The following is a 15,409-nucleotide window of genomic DNA, read 5'->3' on the forward strand; positions in this document are numbered from 1 at the left end:
CGGCGGCAGTTGAAGCTGCACTTGCCGGTAGAACGAGAGGACGTGACGGGGTCTTTGCAGCCCAACAGGAGAGGGCTGATGACAGAGATGGGTTTCCCCAGGGTGGAGGGGGCGGGTAACGGGGCAGCATTGGGAAGAAAGGGAGGGACGGAGGTCAGGACCAGGGGGACGCCCAGGTCCTCTAGCGGCTCCAGGGGGACAGACGCCCCCCCCACAGCCAGGCCCTTCTCCACCGCCTCCTGGGAAGCAGCCTCCGATGCTAAGAAGATGACGACCTTGCCATACATTTTGGAGGCCGCCACAATGCCCGTGTGCCCCACCACCCTCGCCAGCGCCTGCACATAGGTCTCCACGTGGGGAGAGGTGGGCACCAGGAGGCAACGGACGCCGTGCTTCCTGGTCATGGTGGGAAAGGGGCCCCGGCCGCTATAGATGGTAGCGGAGGCAATGGGCGAGAGAGGTGACCTGCCGCCACATGGGCGTACGCCCTGGGAGCCAGGGGAGGGACATCTGCAGAGCTGGTGGAGTGAACAGCGGGGGGGGGGAAGAGAGATGCCGTGGCTGATGGCGGGGCCGCGGCAGTAGGGGCAGTTCCTGCCATGGAGGGCCTGGTCTTTTTAGCGAGGCCCTTCTCCTTCTTCCTACCCTGGCCCTTCCTGCCGGCTCGGGGGGGGGGGAGGGGCTTCCCCAGAATTTGACGGGGGGAGGGACATGGCAGCAGCGGAGGTCATCCCGATGCCCACCGCTGCTGGCGCCCCAGCGGGGGTGATGGCAGCTGGTTCGGCAGCAGCAGAGATAGAGGCTTGGGGGGTGACGGAAGGGCAGCTCGGGCTGGTGGAGGGACCCCACCCGTCTTGTCCCCCACCATCACGAACAGGGAGGGAATTGGAGACACCAGAAGGAGAAGGGGAAAGGGGAAGCAGGTCGACCATTCCCCCCTGCAGGCAGGGGAGGAGGGCGCCAAAAGGGATGGGCTGGATGGGAGGGCAATCAGGGGTTGGGGTCAGTCGCCAACACAGGGTGGAATTCCGGTTCCTGTAGCTGCACTAGGGGAGGGGGATATAACAACTTTGGGGGGGTGCAGTGAAGAGGGTTGAAACTAAAAATGGGGAGTTGCACAAGCGCATGGGAGGGGGCATGGGTGCACGGAGCAAGGGGCTAAGCGGGCTGGAGTTAGGGCAGGGAAACCACCAAGGGGCTAGCTTCAAAGGCTGGGGTGGGGCAAACAAAGGCTGTAGAGGGAAATGGGTGGGGCAGGCAAACAAAATGAAGCTAGTAAGGGGGGGCTAGGGCAAAAGCTGCAAAGGGCAAATGGGGCAAGTAACAAAGGGCAAAGCTGTGAGGTGGGCAATCCAGGGGGAAGGGGCACGTGCGCCCATGTGCGCTTGCACAAAGTCAGTTTAGGCTGGCTGCTGCTTCTGGCCCAAAGGGTGGAAATAGGGGGTGGCAAGCCAAGCAAGCAGCTGAGTCTAGAGGCAGATGGTATACAGCCAGTGGGGGTGATGAAGGGGGCAGCAGTGGTGGGGATTGGGGGGGACACAGATGGATCGGGGGCAGCTCCACACCACACCCTGTGTCCCTACAAACACAGTCAGGACCCCCACCACAAGAGCACAGTTCAAAAGTTACTCAGTCTTAGGGCCCCCTCCACGGTGGTCTGCAAAGTCTCTATAGGTGCTCCCCCCCATTGGTAGATGGTCCTCTTCTTCTCCTCCTCGGCGCTTCAGCATTTCCAGGCAGCAGACGCCACAGCAGCAGCTCCAGGAACTCCAGGTGGTGGTCCAGGCAGGCAGAAGGGACCCCCTCAGGTGGTGGTGTCCACAGCAGCAATGGCTGGGGTCCTTCACTCCCCCGCTCCAGGGAGCGGGCCAGCAGGGTTTCCCCCCCGCAAGGGGCTGCAGTTGGAGCAGCACCCAAGGGTGGGTGGGGGGGGAGGAGGGTCTAGCAGCTGGCCAGCAACCAAGTAGCAGAAAAGGGGGATGGGTGGTGTCTGGCCCAGCCAGGGGAGCAACAGGAAGAGCCCAAGGCCTAGCAGCAGTCTCCCTTTTACCTCCAGCCAGTTGGTTCAGCAGAGGAGCCAAAGGCAGGTCTACTGGCCACTAGATTAACAGTTTTCTGTTCCCTGACTGACCAGAGCAGGGGCTGCTCTAGGCTAATGAGAATACCTGACTCCAATTAACCTGCAAAGAGCCTGGTGAGGCCATTATGCTAAGGTGACCATCTGACTCTAATTAAGGCCCCTGTGATACTATAAAAGGGCTCACTCCAGCCTGGCAGAGGAAAGGAAGTATGGTTGAAGGGCTAGTTAATGAAGATACCCTCAAGTCATTAGTAAGGCAGCCCCAAGGTAAGGGAGAAGCAGGAGAGCTGTGGGGAAGTGGCCTAGGGAAATGTAGCAACTTTGGCAGTGGAAGGTTGGCTGCCAACAGCTGCTACCATTAGGGTCCCTGGGCTGGAACCTGGAGCAGAGGGCAGGCCTAGGTTCCCCCCAACCCACCACTACAGAAGCATCTCCTGGGAGGGGAAAACAGGCCCCTGTCAGGACAGGAGGCTAAAGTGTTTTGGTATGAGGCCGTAGGAGCAACACAGACTGTGGGAGTTCTCGCAAACCTCCATGCTGGCTTATGATGCAAAAGGGCTCAGTAGACGGTATCCCTGGCTCTAGAGAGAAAAAGGCTATGTAGAGGGTTGCAGCGAGCCTCTGAAGCTAACATAAACCACCTGGAAGTGCAGGATCCACGGGGATAAGGTTGGTGCTCTGCCACAGGGGTAATAGGAACCTATATAAGAGCCCCAAATATCGGACTGTCCCTATAAAATCAGACCATCTGGTCACCGTAGGTACAAATCATCTTTATCCTGGTCAAACTCTCATGAACAGCAGTTAGTGTTTAAAATGTCTGTCTAATACACATGTACATTCTGGATAGAGACATGTGTAGGCTGTTTCCTGGCCCATATATTACAAGTGTTTACCTCATGAACTCCTCACAAGTTTTAAACAAAAAAGATCCTTTAGCAACAAAGTGATTAGCAAGCTTGTGCTATAAATATTTACAGTTGTGAATATAAGCAAGGCTGGAGATATGCTGGAGAAATTCAAGGGGAGTTTCAACTAAACAGGAGATTTAGCATTTTGTCCACTGAAAAATTACAGAAAATCTTGTCTCGTACAATAGGATTTATCCCATTTCCTGAAGAGCAGTTTTGCTGGTTCTTTTTGTATATTAATTGACCACTTTCCCCACTTTTTATAGTTGTATTATAATGGGTCTTATTCAAACCATTTCTACTTTCTTTGGAAATAACTGGAGAAAACAACGTTGAATTCCTTCTGTTCTTTCTAAACTGTCTCCAAGTTGGTTCACCTGTCTAGTTATCATTATTAGGATTGAAGTGAGGTCCCTTAGTTTTATCTTTTAACTACTATGCACGACATTACAGATGGATGAGACAAAAAGGCTGCGGAGGGGCTGAGGGAGATGGAATAACCAAAATAATACTATGTGCACAGTTGGTGGCTAATCAGGAGCCATTTATCCCATCTTTCACTCCCAATCATTAAAAACTCTCACTTGCTAAAGAATCAACAAAGTTCCAAAAATCTCTGCAACATGGGAGAAAAGAGAGGCTCTGAAGTGAGACCATGACCAGTGTTGCCAACTCTCATGATTTTATCACGAGCCTAATGACAATTATTGTTTTCCTTAAAGCCCCAGCTTCTGGACTCAAGTGGATAGGTGATGATTTCAGCCTTAGTTATTAAAGAAAAAGCAAGTTTCTAGGCCTCATGGCTGTGGAGAAAGCTTCAAAATGTGAAGTGCACCCTAAAGGCTCAAAACAAACAGAAGGCAAACTTAAAAAAAAACAAAACACCAAATCTATTTTTACATAATCTCATGATTTTTAAAGCCAATCTCATGCTTTTGGTGAGCCTGACTCACAATTTTTGAACATTTGGGGATGGCAATACTGCCTCACAAGGTAATGTGGATTTAGTATCATAGGAGGGATAGCTCAGTGGTTTGAGCATTGGCTTGCTAAACCCAGGGTTGTGAGTTCAATCCTTGAGGGGACCGTTTAGGGATTTGGGGCAAAAATTGGGGATTGGTCCTGCTTTGAGCAGGGGGTTGGACTAGATGATCTCCTGAGGTCCCTTCCAACCCTGATATTCTATGAATGAAAAGCACAAGAGCAGTACTGAAAAGTGTTGCCTCTTTCCAAGAGAAATGGAATATGGTTCAGTAGGAGCCAGCATACTACAAAGCTAACAAAAGGGAAAAATCAGTCTTTAATAAATATAAAAGTCAGAAAACTGGTGGAGCAACTAGTTCAGAAAAATGGGCCAGATCACTGTGAGTTCAAGGAAAAGATTTTTGTGACTTCTTTTTTGTACTCATCAGAGTGCTTAATAGCCTGCAATTCAAAATCTCCTTGATAGATTTCTGAATCATATTTACAGCCCAGTTTATGTATAAACTCAATATTTACAGCTATTTTTGTCAATCAATTTGTAACTAAAGGATTTTTTTTTGCAACATTCTGAACAGATCAATAATCTGTGGTTGAGGAGGTGGGCCCTATGCACATCTGTATGTGTATATATTGTAGATTTTTAACTAAGGTGTCAGAAATGCAAGTAAAAAAATGTTGCACTGTGGATTATTGATCAAGTTCAGCAGCGGCTTAAATTTACATATTGGATGCAAGTGGCAAATAACTGAATTAACATTCAGGAAATGTGCAAAATGAGTGTAACAGTAATGATTCAGGGCAGTGGTTCTCAAATTTACTTGATCCTGTCCCCCTTCTTTGTGTCTGTAGTAGTGTACACCCCACCCTGCCACCCAGGTGCTCAGCTCTGTGTTCTTGGGGAACCAGGGTGCAGTATCCAGCCTGTCTGACTCATGAAAGATACTCCCTCCACTCCACCCCACCCTCTATTTAAACCAAAACCCATCAGAGAAAAAACTTGCAGAGAGCAGTGAAGGGCGTTGGGAGACACACCTAGACCTCTCCTGACAAGGGTGATAAGATTAAAACATCTCCATTAGTATGCAGAATGAAGAACAGAGATAACTCCCCTAGCCTCATCTGCATGAAAGATGGGACAGGGAGACCTCTCAATTTGCATACAGAATGGAGAACCGCACAGAACTCTGGGATGCACTTCATCATGAGAATCTCTGCTCCAGATGTTAATGAACCTACGCCTGTACACACACCTGCAGCTCAGCAATTATCAGACCAAATCTAGTAATAAATCCTTGATTGATATCCAAAATACTGAAGCAGCCTAGTTACATTGTGAGCTCCCTGGAAGAAAACACCACCCAGAGCCAAGAGTGATCAGTTCCTATTGTCTAGCCTAAAGAAAACCCTTGTCATCAGTTTACCTGCAAACAAATCTAGTGTTCTCCCTCGAACCATTGTATTTTCCTCTAGAAAAATCCCTACTCACCTTCCAATCAGTGTTCTGATGCTTAGATCCAAACTATGCATCATTCCACTGAACTCCATCTTCTCGTGACTGATCATGCTGGGGGCTCTGCCTGTCTTCTGCCCTCAGGACCCTATCATAGGACCCTCAGGATAGCTACCACTATCACCTGAACCCTGACCAGTTCAAGCCTCCTGGAATGGGTGAGATTCCCCCCCCCCTCGTTTTCCTTTCTACCTCAGTTATTAACCTTTAATAATGTAACTGTTATGTTGGTTTAGGCTCTCCTTGTGTGGTTATCACTATTATTCAATAAATAACTTTTATGGTTAAGCTGGTTGCTTCTCTCTCTCTCTCTCTCTCTCTCTCTCGCTGAACTCTACTCTTTTGTGTTTTTAGCTTCCCCCTAAGAGCCATTTACTCTGCAGTAATGCTTCTTTTACCTAAGCTAAAGATCCCTATAGTGCCCAAAAATATGGTGGGGTTTGCTCATCAAGTGGGTTACTGCCAATACAATTGTGATTGGGGATAGGGATGTGTTAAACCTGTGGCATATAAGGGCACAGGCAGCTGAAAGTGCTGCTCAGCCCAGCCTATTGAGAGCGGGGCACATACGGGTGACAGCTTGAAGGGGCTGCTTGGCCTAGCCCATTGAGACCAGGGACATATGAGGGGATCAGCTTGAGAGTGCTGATTGACCCAGTCCGCTCAGACTTGCTCTGTGTGTGTATGTGTATCTGTGTGCGTGTTCATCTAGTTCTAGGGATGGAGAAACCCAGTCTGGGGGAACCTAGGTCCTGAAGGATAGCTCCATTGGGAGGTGACGTTCAGAAAGGAGTAGAGCTCCATAGGAACATACAAGTGACATAAGCAGTACATTAATAGAATTACAGAACCTCCCCTCCCAGAAGAGTAACCCTAATAAATGAGCATACCCCACAGTAACAGGCATATCTGGTAACGCAGCTCTGAAGGCAGAGCAGTGAGACGGTGCTGCTGGTCAGGTGCCCAGGCCTGAAGGCAGTGTTGCTGCCAGCAGTAGTGCAGAAGGAAGGATGGCAATACCATACCAACACCCTTCTGAATATTGCACAGCAAGTTTCCTCCCCCCCAAAGCTTCTTGCACTCCCTAGAATACATTCTGGGTCCCCTCAAGGGAACCCTCCCTCCCCCAGTTTGAAAACCTCTGGTTCAGGGCTAGCTGTACCTTTGACTCTGTTCTAGTGTTCCCTTTGGAAGCTGTGATGAATACTGTGACCCAAAGCAGCCTTTTTGAAACAAAATATTGTTTAATCTCAGCAGTGGGAACAAAGCAGAACAAAGACTCGGGTTCTTTACAGCACAAACAGCCTACAGCGGTAGCTGTTTTACCTATAGCTTAGGTAAGCCTACATTGTTGCAGACATCCTTGCCTCTGGGGACTGGGGTTCAGGCCGATTCCCACAATCCTTGCTTCTCCCTTGTGCTTCAGGGACTGTGATATTATCCAGTCCCAAATTTTGTTCCAGTTCTCATCTGAAGGCCCCCTGAGGATACAAGGGGGCTTACCAGTCAAACAGTTGATTCCTGTATGGTTAGAGTAAACTTCAAAGGGAATGCCACCTTTATTGACTAGTTTAAGAGTAGCAGCCGTGTTAGTCTGTATTCACAAAAAGAAAAGGAGTACTTGTGGCACCTTAGAGACTAACAAATTTATTAGAGCATAAGCTTTCGTGAGCTACAGCTCACTTCATCGGATGCAGCTCACGAAAGCTTATGCTCTAATACATTTGTTAGTCTCTAAGGTGCCACAAGTACTCCTTTTCTTTATTGACTAGTAAGCATAAATGAATGGGGCAATCTGCAGGCATTGTCCCCTTTCCTGCAGACATGCCAGTAAGTCCTCCTGAAATTAACCGCTGGTAATCATATAGCAAGCAACGTAATCACACATATTCATTGACTATTACAGACATCTCCCACATCCTTCACAGTAACTTACCCACCAAGAGGATGGAAAGGAGCTATGGCAGGAAAAATAACTAACTGGAGGATTTAAAATAAAGCAGGAGGAACTAACAGGAATATGTAATGTAATGTAAGCACCTCTCCTTCCAGTTTACAGCAGCACAATTCCCAACCTTTTAGGGACTCAATACGTTACTGGTGTAAGTGGGCACAGAACCCATTGCACCCTCTATACGAGGGTTGAATTTGGAAGGTGAGTTCTCAATGAGTTAGAGTTTCTGAAGCTTTCAATTTTTCATTAAAAAAATTGAAATTTGTTTAAGCCTGTAATGCTGGACCACAGTTCAAGACAGGAAGTGAAAACGATTGAACTGAAATTACAGGAAGACTTTGGGTGTGCTAAATGCAATTACCTAGAATGGAATTTGGCCAGTGTACCAGGGCCAACAGTTTTATTCTTGCATTAAAATTGACAGGGCTGCACAGAGATATGTATGTCAATATACTTGCTATTAGACTGCTTAGAAGAGGTCCAAGTAAAGTTTTTGTGGTGCAAGCACTGAGCTGCGGACTTTTGCATATTAACCATTCTGGTATTTGCTCTGAGGAGGAAAGGAGTGGAGAAAAGCTAGTTGCTGAAAATCCCCATGGGCTGAAAATGTAGAAATACCAGTTGGGCTCATGTAAAGCTTGCTCTCATGAGTTCACCAGTAGGGCAGCCTGCAGCTGACCAGCTGTTCCCTCATTGGTAGATGTATTCCTTTTTGTTTTAAAAAACAAATATGAGGAGTTTCAGAGATAATTAGAGAATTTTGCTTGAGAGCTAAAATGAGGTCTGGTTTTATAGAAACAAGATTTTTAAAGTATTTGGCATTAAAAGTATTTTGCACATAGCTTTTTAATTACATTGCTCTAAGGAACATCTTAAAACAAGAGCAATCATCTCTATATTTAGCTGACTTTCAGTTAAAACAAAGAACAAAAGCTTTGCTGTTCTGTCATGCACTTTTAAAGTTAGGATATATTAGAATACCATGTTCCATGGTTACAGAGATTTTTCTTTCATAATTTGCTTTCCTGTTCTCTTTTGAAGAGGTAATGTACCTAGGAAGCAGATATTACGGTTAGGCCACGCCCACAGCTATCCTCTTTTTTGTTTTATTAAACTTCTCCTTGCATTGTAGGATCTTGTTTTAGTTCCTTATGTAGTGCCTGTAGTCTGGTTTGTAGGATGCGGATGATTTCCTGCCAGACAAATTTAGCCTTTGGTGACCTCACTGGAGTCAAGAGTGTTAACTATTAGGATGTTGTAATACTCTATTGAGGAAACATAAAAAAATAAATATTGCTCATTAACAAAAATCCAAATATTGATTTAATCTCTGGGCCTGTAAATGTAAAACTCCCTGAGGGAGTGGATCCTCTTGCTCAAAGTATAATAATCTCTTACTCCTACTGCAAAGGATTGATTGGGGGGGGAACGACTTCTGCTTGTATTGACTAGAACTAGGTTAGAAGGCGAACTTTCTTTTGCTCTAACCTGCCAATATATTAATTTGACACCCTGTAGATAACTTCTTTCATTCCTTATTTACTGTTTGAGTTTTGGCACTTCTTAGGCTAAAATATACATGTTTTAGAAGAAAGTTTAACTTACAAAAGATTTCATTAAAAATTGCAAAGGGTAATTATGTTTAAAAGCACTATTAGTTAATGCCTGTTCATAGTTAATCATTTACTCAGTCTTTTTTTGTTGTAGTAAAACACATTTGATCTGAGTTAACAGTAACTGCAGAACCTTTCTTGTTTATTCACTATCTTGCTGTGCAAGGATCTCCCCACTCCTTTTGATTTTGTTTGGGTAATACATTTGTTTTTAACTTACTTGCTGCAAGTTAAGTGAACTGCTAAAGGTTCAGCAGAAATTGGATGAATAAATATCTAGCTATTGGTTCTTTTGCCAAATGATAATGCAGTGCTAAAAGAAGAGGTGGAACAGGAGAAGCCATTTTACATAGTTATAAATAGGCTTGTTTAAGGATATTTGGATATGTATGTGATGTTGACAATTTGTGTTTTAAAGCTTTAGCTTTTTGAATCACAATGTCAATTGTCATTAAATTTCTGATTCCACCTCCCTCCTCCATAATTTTGCACAACTATGAAAAATTTAAAGATTAAAAATTTTAAAAAAGTTTAAATGAACATTGATATATATAAACATTTAAAAAATAAAATTGAATTCAGCCAGGCCTCATTATAAGTGTTCTTGACTGAATCATGAGTTCTTGACTCACCTCTGGCAAATATTTACTAGTTGTGAAGTGTGTTTAATTGTCCAATGTATTGGCATAGTAGATTGTTTGCAGTAGTTTAGTCTAAGTTTTGTGAAAATGCAAATATTTCAATTGCACCTGAATTTAAAAACGTAATTTTTTCTGGCCCACATGTAGGTAAGCCTCTGATACAAATATCTTTATAATCCCTTTTCATTGCTTTATAGCTTGGCCATCAAACTTTGCTTAGAGCAGGGGTATTTACATTACCTACTTATTCATACATCAGGAGTTTGGTTTTGCATTTCTTTTAACCTTCAGTTTTTACATATCTTAACTGTCATAAGGCAAACATACAGGAAAAAACTGGTTTTATGGTTTTTGGCCCCTATCCAATAGAACTCTCTAGAAAATAGATTTTTTGCATGCACCAAAATATAAAAGGCATAGAGGACAGAGTAAATAATTACATGCAGCTATACAAGTTGGCCTGTGATCTTATCAGATCTCTCCAGCAAAGTGCAGCCTGACCTGGTTAGAATGTAGATGAGAAACTTCCCAAGGAAAATCTGGTTGCTCCAGGAGGTTATGCTACTAATTCTGTAGGGTTTTTTTTCTCCCTTCTGACTTAGTATTCAAACAGTGCCACAATACTGTTAGCAGACATTGTGGATGTATCTTTTCTCATTTGAGATCTAAAACAGTGGGAAACAATGTTTGATGCTATTATATAAACTCTTGTCCTTTAGTGATAGGAGACAGCCTATACTAATTGCAGTATATATAAAGTATACTTCAACCTGCCTATGCTTTTTTACTTGTTAATGTGCAATTCTGTTTATCTGGGGTTTATACATTATTCTTTCCTGGCTACGGAGCAAATGTTTTAAAAGCAAAGTAAACACTGAGAGCAAAGACAGAGTGTGCTGTTACAGTATATACAGAATCCAGGCTGTAAAAGCTCCCTGTGAATACGACACAATTTTGAAATAGTAGCCTCTTAATATAAACTTGGTTTGTTTTATTATGGCTTCTATAATGACAATCATACTGGTTACAAAACCTCGGGTATGTGTGTGAGTGTGAATTGGCGGGACAGAGGAACTGACTCTGTTCTCAGAGATGCAGGATGATGTAGCAGGGACTTGTCAGGTGTCCCCTGATGGTGATGAAAAAATGCTAAACATCCCCTCTTTCACTTTCCTTTTCCCTGAGTAGACAGGAAGGTGTATCAGGAAGGCTACTGATCTGCCTTTCTCCTGGTATAGACAGTTACAGATAAGTGAGGGATAACCAGGGCTTGTTGGGTAGGAGGACTGTATTTGTAGTTTGAAGGTAAACTGAATGGTTCTGTTCACCTATTCTAAATTATATATAAAGATAGAAGGTGATTTAGCTAATTCTGCATGGGATGGTTCATGTTACAACAGGGTTGCTGGTGTTGTGATGTCACAGCATAGGGTGTACTGAATCAACGCTAAGTGGGACCAGGGCAGGGAAGGGGAATTATGATTTTCCTTTGCTATTTGGAGTACTTGGCAGGTAGACATTTATTTAACTCATAACAAATATTTGCAAGTCATCCATATGATATCTCACTGATTTCCCTGTTTGTCTGTTTCATAACAATGTAAGTCCTAATAAGCGGGCAAGAGCCAAAGGTAATTTACAAAACACACACAACCAAAACTTTTTAAAATTAATTTGCATTGGCTAAAGAGTAACATTTCTGATTCCATATTTATTATGTCATCCGCAGTTTGATAAATGAGCTGACAAATTGCTGTAGCTTCTGTGTGTACTTCTGTATCCTCTTGCTGAAATATTGTTTTGTGACTCCTCAAAACTATACTTAACGATCCATGGCAAATAGTCCAATGTTCCCTAAAGCAATGTCATAAGCAGTTGAAGAAAGCACAACCACAGCAGTGGCTAAATCTGGCCCTTTTCACACACTTACCTCATAGGTCCTGCAGCACAATACCCATATAAAGGGAATCATTTTGATCCCTGCTTAAGAATCAGAGATGATATCTTTAGATTTGAGTGGACTGAGGGAGAAAGAGGAAGGTGACATCTGGATTCACAAGTAAGTGATTGTACAGTCATAGAATAACAAGAAACCAGTAAAGCAACAAAACCTACTGGAATGATGATAAACATCTCATATAAAGTCAAAGTTCCATTTCAGACACTGTGAGCAGGTGGCCCTCCCACTCTACTCCAAATATGCTCAAATAAATTTGTTAGTCTCTAATACAGACTAACACGGCGGCTACTCTGAAACATGCCATTTTTTCTTCGTTCTTACTAAAGCTGAAATTCTTCAAAGTGTGGGGAAAGTATTCTGAATGGAGGGCCAGGTAGGATATGAGAGCTGTTTGGTATCATGGGTACTAGTCTTTCTTTTTGAGAAACCTAACTAATTAGAAGAAAGAAATGAAATGTAGGCGTCTTGAGAGCTCTCAGAGAACTGATGTTAATTTGAGTTCTAAGAGTGTAGCTGTAGGAATATACTACCTACTGTTTGACCATGAGCAACTAGTCTTTGAACCCAGAACAGGAGAGGCAATTCTTGATTTAGTCCCAAGTGGAGTACAGGATCTGGTCCAAGAACTAACTGAACTGCTATATATAGTAATTAACTTCAAAAGGAGAGCTACACAAAAATGAGAAGGAGGCTCAGACAAAATATATCCCACAAATCCTAGCCACCTAGAAGTCGAATTGGTATTCACCCAAGAGTTCTGAAAGAATAATCACAATTTGTTGGTTTCAGAGTAGCAGCCGTGTTAGTCTGTATTCGCAAAAAGAAAAGGAGTACTTGTGGCACCTTAGAGACTAACAATTTTGGGGAAGAGAAGTCATGTCTCACCTATCTATTAGAATTCTTTGAGGTGATCCAGCCAATATAGTGTACCTGGATTTTCAAAGGCTCTTAAGGAAACTAAATAGCCATGAGTTAAGATGAAAGGTCCTTTCTGTTTAGAGTATTCCTGTTTGACAAACAACTTGGTTTTGTGTGTCTCACAGGAAATTGTTTTGCTCTTTATCCTCTCACAGGAGCAGCAGGAACTGTTGCTTCTGGCTAGGGAGTTTGCCGCTTTACTTCTGAATGAGTGCGTTTAAATTACTGTATTAACACTAGGTTTTGAGAGTTGGAGATAAAAGTATCTCATTTCTTTAATGTAAATCTTTATAGGAAATGAGAAAAGAAACTTTGTTTGGCAAGCATTACTCATGTTGTGTTCATACTGTGTTTTCTTGCAGGCACAGGAGAAAGTGGAAAGAGTACCTTTATTAAACAGATGAAGATTATTCATGGGTCAGGTTACACAGATGAAGATAAGAAAAGCTTCACAAAACTGGTTTATCAAAACATATTTACTGCCATACAAGCTATGATCAGAGCTATGGATACTCTAAAAATACAGTACACATCTGAGCAAAACAAGGTAAGAAAGCACGAAGAAGTCTTCCTTTTTGCTTCATTACGTAACTGGTCAGGAAGCACTCATGACAAAGGAATTCAGGTCTGCTGTGGAAGGTTTTTTTTTAAAATTGTGAACTAAAATAGTCATAATGACTGGAGCTGTGATGCCAAATTATTAGCCCAGCCCCCAGCCCCCCCCCCAATTACAGGGCAGTGAGCCTGACTTCAATCTACTAGAATTCCCCGCTCCGATTAGCTCAGTTAACGGGCTGTGTTTACTCACGCCGTGAAATCAAAGTCACATTACGTGTCAGCCACACCGCGGGGTGGAGGGGGAAGAGGGTGCAAGGCCGGGTAACCGGAGAGGCGGCAGTGGTCTCTGACCCACGGGACACGATCCGTTCCCTCCTCTTCCTTCGCTCCGGATGCTGCAGCAGTCTTCGCCACTCGCGCATGGGCCGCTTCCGGCTTTGTACCCGGAGCCCCACCTAGCCAGCTAGGTGGATGCATCCGATGAAGTGAGCTGTAGCTCATGAAAGCTTATGCTCTAATAAATGTGTTAGTCTCTAAGGTGCCACAAGTACTCCTTTTCTTTTTGCGAATACAGAGTAACATGGCTGCTACTCTGAAACCTATCCTGTTTAAGACAATAACTAGTTTCTTAAAGCTTCTTACATTCAGCCTTCTTTGTGAAGGATCTAGAAGAAATGATACCCAGGCTTTTTACAGTGTACAGCATCTTTAGATACAAAAAGTTCTGCAATATCAGTTAGAGCATATCCTTTACATTTAAAAATAAATAGGGAATATTTTAGTAAAATCAGAGTTTACATTTGATGTTAGCACTTTTAAGAGCAGATTAATTGTAACTAAATCAGTGAAATACCTTTTTTGTTGAGATTTTCTTTACAGTAGGCATTTGGGTCTAAAGATGAAGAGTCCAGAAAAAAAATATACAAAATGTTCTGAAAATAACTATTACAATAAAATTTCATTATGAATTAAATGTGGGTATGGAATTGAGAGCGTTTTCAGGCCAAAAATTATGTAGGCACTGTGGTACTATAATAAATACAAGGCAAAGTCTTGACAAGTCTTTGTGATACCTGCCATATTGGTGCTTGAAAAACAGACATAATTGAAGACATGCAAGTGGTCAATATTCAGGTCTTTCCACTTCAAAATCAGAAACATCCTCCCCGTCCCCCAAAATATGATTAATATTAATCTGTGCATAGCCCTAACATTTGTTCATTTGAAAATGGTACTATCTGTGTGTAGGAAATCTCATGCTGTGCTTTACAATAAAAAGAAATGTACATCAGAGTGGTGAGAAGAAACTACGATTTCCCTAAGTGATCTCTAGAAAATAGTAATAGGTCTTAAAAAAAAAGTATGGAAGTTTGCTTGAAGTATTTGAAACCTTGTATAATCTCGAACAAGAGCTTCATAATAAGAATTTATGGGTAACATTTGCTCCTGGGCAGAGGACCAAGAAGTAGCCTGTGCACTACTTGCATCCCACTTAAGTTCCACTTTAGCCATATTTTGAGGGTTTAAGTGGTGGTTAGGAGTTGTCTAGCCTGCTGCATGGGTGAATTTCATCCTGTATGAATAATAGCAATTTGGTATTCACCAGAGAAACATTAGAGTTGTTTAAAAGAAATCTGTGACAATAGCTTAAGGATTTTGAGTACTCCCACTCCATCAAATGCAAGCACTTTTTTTTCCTGGCTTTGCTATTATTTACTTAAACTTTTCAATCCTTAACTCCTATCCTTGAGATTTCAAGGGCTCATCCTGCAGGCTATTACAGCATGCACTCTATGATTCTTCTTCTATCTTGGAAAAATCAGATGCTTTCGCAGAGATCTGGAATACTCACTGAAGTGTGTGTGTGTGTGTGTGTGTGTGTGTGTGTGTGTGTGTATAAACATGTATGATATTTAAATGTTCTGTGTGTGTATTTATTTAGCACCTAATAGTGTCCACCTAAGAAGTTTGTACTTAGACCATGATTCAGCAAAGCAGTTAAGACATATTGAAGTGATCTTGACGTCACTTGCTTAAATGTTTGGCTGAATAGGGATTAACTTCTGCATGTGTTGCATTATAATTGCTTTCTGTATTATTTTATCCCTGTCAATTAGCCAGATGCCATAACTGTAATGGCTGGACATATATTCTGGATTAAATCCTGGTAACATTTAAGTCGGTGGCAAAACTTTGATTCCTTATCTAGAATAGATTTAATTTTTAGCTAAAGTTGAAACAGCCTCAAAACATTTAGCATCTAAGATGAGTTCAGATGAT

At 43.0% G+C, this 15,409-nt stretch overlaps 1 protein-coding gene across 2 annotated transcripts in view; it reads left to right on the forward strand.

Moving 5' to 3' along the window:
• The window catches only part of GNA14 (G protein subunit alpha 14), a 61,328-nt gene that overhangs the window by 30,843 nt on the left and 15,076 nt on the right, over positions 1-15,409 (forward strand). Inside the window, exons 2-3 of one of the 2 annotated variants that reach the window (XM_043515214.1) lie at positions 11,631-11,752; positions 12,934-13,118. In XM_043515214.1, the coding sequence (XP_043371149.1) occupies positions 12,972-13,118 (147 nt within the window). In that variant the 5' untranslated portion in view covers positions 11,631-11,752; positions 12,934-12,971. The remainder of the gene's footprint in view (positions 1-11,630; positions 11,753-12,933; positions 13,119-15,409) is intronic. The other variant, XM_038402640.2, reaches the window with a different exon arrangement.

Source organism: Dermochelys coriacea, chromosome 5 (genome assembly GCF_009764565.3).
Source record: "Dermochelys coriacea isolate rDerCor1 chromosome 5, rDerCor1.pri.v4, whole genome shotgun sequence".
Taxonomy (NCBI): Eukaryota; Metazoa; Chordata; order Testudines; family Dermochelyidae; genus Dermochelys; species Dermochelys coriacea.